We start from the raw sequence: 4868 nt of genomic DNA, 5'->3' as shown, positions 1-4868 counted from the left end.
TGGCGGCACAAATCCTAGCACAACGTAGATCGGCCAGCAACAGCCTCCAGACAAAGATAGGAGGCCAGCAAACAGGCGATGCACCGTCCTACCAGCTCCAAGAACTTCCCTCTCATTGCTTTTCTCTCGCTTGTTCTCTCTTTTATTTCTCTCCCTCTATCTGTACATATTATTTTTCCTTAAGCATTTTATTTGAATTTACTGTAACAGATCATCTCTTTGATAGGATATAGTGTATTGTTAAATAAAATAATTTAAACTTTCATTAATGAGCAATATCACATTTAAGTGGGAAATTAATATCATTTAAAGGTGAGAAAAGTAATTGCATAATGCATTATTTAAATATCATTATATATACAATTAGGTCATGTATAAAAATATTCTCAAACGTAGGCTATATTTCAATTACAGAAGTGTAATTTGGTCATATGTCTTATTAACCTTTCCTTTTTAAGCCCTAGCTTTAATTAAACCCAACCCTCATACATACAAGGCCAACCCAATTAGTTTACCTAGGCTGAAAAAGCACATAGTCACGTACATAGTAGCCTTAGCCTAACTTTTTTTTTTTTGTGTTGCTTTTCTCTCCTTTTGGCGTTCTCTTCTTATTCTCTCTCTCCTTCAATAAACCAGACGGCTGCCACTTCTGTCTTCTCCTTTGCCACCACTATCGTCGTTCTCTATCCTCGACTGCCATAGGCTTCCTTTTTCTCCTCTTCTTCTTCTTTGTCAAAGCAACATCGGTGACCGACTGAACTGAAGATTTCTGACCACCGAAGTTTCGGTTCCTCCTTTCATTTGGCTCGGTCTCGGTTTTCGTTTTTTTGAGAAACCAATATGTTGATCGGTGACCGAACCGACAAAAATCGTCGGTCAATGACTGATGAACAGCCCTAATTCCAAGTGCATTTTGAAAAGGCCTATTCTAGATAATTGCCTCATTATCTCTCAATTTTATATAGAAAAATTTGGTAGATAGACACACTATTTGAATGCATTATTTTGAAATTTTTATCTTTTATTTTTGATTAATACTCTTTTACTAATATAGTTCTTTGACTAAAACATCACTATAACAGAAAGCTTATTTGAGACGATTACGTGACGTCGCAAATAACTATATTGTAGTCAGAAATATTATATTTGCAACGACGTATCGTCGTAAATTAGTCGTCGTAAAAAACTAGATGCAAATAATATATTTGCGACGACAGAGTTTTGAAATATCGTTGCTAATACATATTTGCGATGACGTGTGAATTTTTAGCGACGACAATATTTTCCTATTATACGAAATGTATTTCGTCGCAAATAAGTAAATATTTGTGATGAGAAACGTCATCGCAAATTGGCCAAATTGTAGTAGTGGATATTAATCAAGAGTAAGAAGTAAAAATTTAAAACCCATACATTTAAGAGATATTTGTCTCTTTTTCTTTTTATATATTTTGTCATATACCGTGTGCCGGTCACAATTACTCCACAATAATTTGCAATTTCAAATTTTTGATACAGACAGCCGGATGGGATAAAATCCAGAAATTCCTCCCAAATTGCCACACCCCAGCTGAACCCCTGTGCAACAAGATCAAACGGGCTTATGCAATAATTAGAATTATACACAAACTTTCAGTGCATAAAAGGCAATAAGTTTAAAGAAGTAATTTGGTTTGAACCCGTTTTGACGTTGTTAATTTAAAAATAAATGATTAAACGTAAGCTCCTACCTCATTCTGATCTAGTATTTTGTTTTTGTTTTGTTTTGTTTTTTATTTTTATTTTTATTTTTTAGGAAGTTGGTATTTTGTATTTTTGAATAAAGCATTTGATTGTAATGTATTGTCCTTACTCCTTAGATACTGCAGGGGAAAATAAATAAATTAAAATATATAAAGCCATTCATGACTTAGGCGGGACAGGAGATACAGAGCAATATCATACATAAATCAACTCCGCTTAAATTTAACTTGAGAATTGAGATTATACGTCTTTTTCAAGTGATTAATGTGATTATAATCGTCCAAGCGATAATTGACAAAACACATAAAAGTAAGAGATATAATGACGAAATCAACAGAGACTTTTGGATGCAAATATATATACCTGAGCTTATGCTAGCTCAATCATAAATTTGTTAACCAAGGGAAATGAAGGGCAACTTTATGTTGTAATTTTCAGTTTCCTTTGTCGCATATGAAACGTGATCAATTAGTCGTCAACGCCTGACTTAAAAGGAAACATGAAAAGTGCAAATGGTTGAATACAAAATATATATAATATGGATTTACTAATTATCGTTTTCTCGATCTTTTCCTTTCAGGTAGCGTGAGCCTTTTGATTTAGTCTTTATAAACATATAAGTATAAGTAATTGTGACTGTCACAGACTCGAAACCAAAATAAAGTTTACAGTCTTTGTCAAGATATATTTTGCCGGCCATGGAACATTTTTTTTTTTTCCTAATTAGAGCAAAATATAAACTATAAAATTAACTATATATCTAAGTACGATTCAGCTATTCTTACGAAGTATACCCGAAAATAACAACAGCAGTTAATATTGAGATCATTATGGGATCTCTAGCAGAGCAAAAAATTCCTGTTATAAATTTTAAGGAAGAACATTTGAAGCCTGGATCTGATTCATGGATTTCGGCGCTCAAACAAGTCCGATACGGATTCGAAGAGTATGGCTGTTTGGAAATTGTTTGTGACCAATTTCCTTTTGAACTTCATAACTCAATATTTGATGCAGCTGAAGATGTTTTTAATCTTCCAAAAGAAACCAAAATGCAGAAAACAAGTACTAGACCTGGCAAAATTGGCTATATTGCAGGACTTCCTGAACTTCCTCTCTATGAGTCTATCGCACTTGATAGTGCAACAACTCTAGAAGAAGTTGAATATTTTACTAATATTATGTGGCCTGCAGGGAACAATTCTTTCCGGTATATACATATAAATATATATATATATATACACACACACACACACACACACACACACACACACACACACTTATATTTATATCAATATTGCATGCATGCTTGTTGTTCTATGTACCCGTTAATTCTGTGAAAAGTGCAAAATATTATTGGTTTTCGATGGTTCTTTTAGAAATCTCTCCAAGAGGTTTTAGATTTTATTTTTTGTTTTTATTGTCTCTTTCTAATTTTGGCTGAGATGTTCTAAGCTACTCCGGTTATATTCTGTAAGATTCACAAAAATAAAAACTTTATAGTAGTAGAAATAAAAATAAAGGCTTTTCGGCGGGTGAATAAAGTTTTGCTAGGCAAGCACTCTCTCTCTCTCTCTTTTTTATTTTTTATTTTTTATTTTTTATTTTTTATAATATAATCTGTACTGTGGATCTTAGACTTGACCTGAAAGTCTCTAATTGTTATTAAATAATTTACGTATCACTTTTCATTGTTTTAATTAGAACATAAAATATAATCACGGCCTCTAACATGTTTTCTTCTATATAAAATATGTCTCAATTTAGTGATTCTGTGCACTCCTTCTCAAAGAGGATAGAAGTACTTCACGAAATGGTAACAAGAATGGTGTTTGAGAACTATGGTGTGGAGGGGCTTTTTAACTCGTTTTGGGAGAAAAGATTTTACGTGTGCCGTTTCTTCAAATACAAAGCACCTCATCAGACCAATGAGAGTGAAGTTGGAATAGGTGCTCACACAGATTCTACCTTCTTATCCATACTTCATCAACATCAAGTCAAAGGTCTGCAGATCAAGACAAAGGATGGTCAGTGGATTGATGTCAAACCCAAACCTTCATCTCTTTTTGTCATTGCAGGCGACGTACTCAAGGTACATTTATATATATATATATATATATATTTAGGATTAGTGATCAAAATCAAGTTTGAGCTTCATATATATATGGATATATATATGTATAATTTAAGCAATAATAATTATTATTATAGGTATAGGAGGGTTTAAGCTTGTTACTCAAATTCTCTTTTAATTCATTGCTTACAATTCAAAACCTGCTATTTATTGATTTAGTTCAATGATCAGGATATACTTTTTAAAAAAGTAAAAATAAAATAAAAATAAACTAATGAGAACGGACAACTAATATCAAAGCAGAAATTCGAATGCCAATTAGGTTTGTACCGAACAACTACTCATCTCTCGTGACTAAACCCATTACTCCTTTTATTAATACAATAAATACAAAAAAAAAAATCCTCGAAAAAAAACAAGAAAATATAACCCCAAGGAAAAAAAAATACATTGAGGATGTACTTATATAATAGTGTATCATTGTGCACTTAATATATAATGTAATATGATCTTTTATTGTTCTAGGTATGGAGTAACGACAGAGTTCGTTCTTGTGAGCATCAAGTGATGGTGTCAGAAGACAAAATCAGGTATTCCGCTGGATTATTTACATTCATCAAGGGGGTGATGCAGGTTCCCGAGGAGCTGATCGACGATGAATATCCATTACGTTATAAACCATTTGATCATGCTGAATACAATCGTTACTTACTGTCAGAAGATAGAGATAAAAACTGTCCTATTAATGCCTTCTGTGGTATTTGAGATGTGTGTTGATCAAGACGCTTCTGTTCTCTTATGCAATAACAGTACTAGTGTGTTAATAAAATTGGCCACGCCTTCAGTACCGTGGAAAAATAAAATACGTAGCTATACCAGCTACGTACGTACTTGCTTGATTGATTGTGTGAAGAAATTGAAACTCATGAGATAGCTTCATCTAGTTCTGTCTCAAGAGTTTATGTTTCAAAACTCCATGTGGAGGTTTTAAGTCTCTAATTGCTGGTTTGCAGTGTATTGAATGGAGTGCAATTTCCCTTTCAAATACATATAT

General features: G+C 32.9%; 1 protein-coding gene across 1 annotated transcript; it reads left to right on the top strand.

Annotated features, from left to right (window-relative positions):
• Nucleotides 1–2573: 2573 nt before the first annotated feature.
• LOC21402413 (probable 2-oxoglutarate-dependent dioxygenase AOP1) lies at nucleotides 2574–4579 on the top strand. Its single transcript, XM_010112017.1, has 3 exons — nucleotides 2574–2950; nucleotides 3508–3832; nucleotides 4340–4579. The coding sequence occupies exons 1-3, from the start codon at nucleotides 2574–2576 to the stop codon at nucleotides 4577–4579; spliced, it is 942 nt and encodes a 313-aa protein (XP_010110319.1).
• Nucleotides 4580–4868: the final 289 nt, after the last annotated feature.

This window comes from Morus notabilis, unplaced genomic scaffold (assembly GCF_000414095.1).
Source record: "Morus notabilis unplaced genomic scaffold, ASM41409v2 Scaffold151, whole genome shotgun sequence".
NCBI classification, from domain to species: Eukaryota; Viridiplantae; Streptophyta; class Magnoliopsida; order Rosales; family Moraceae; genus Morus; species Morus notabilis.
Note: the sequence above shows the minus strand (reverse complement) of the source record. Positions and strands in the feature narration are given on the sequence as shown.

Coding starts and splice junctions, on each gene's coding strand:
- LOC21402413 (XM_010112017.1), top strand. CDS start 2,574: ATGGGATCTCTAGCAGAGCAAAAAATTCCTGTTATAAATTTTAAGGAA. Junction 2,951..3,507: donor GCAGGGAACAATTCTTTCCG/GTATATACATAT, acceptor GTCTCAATTTAG/TGATTCTGTGCACTCCTTCT. Junction 3,833..4,339: donor TTGCAGGCGACGTACTCAAG/GTACATTTATAT, acceptor TTATTGTTCTAG/GTATGGAGTAACGACAGAGT.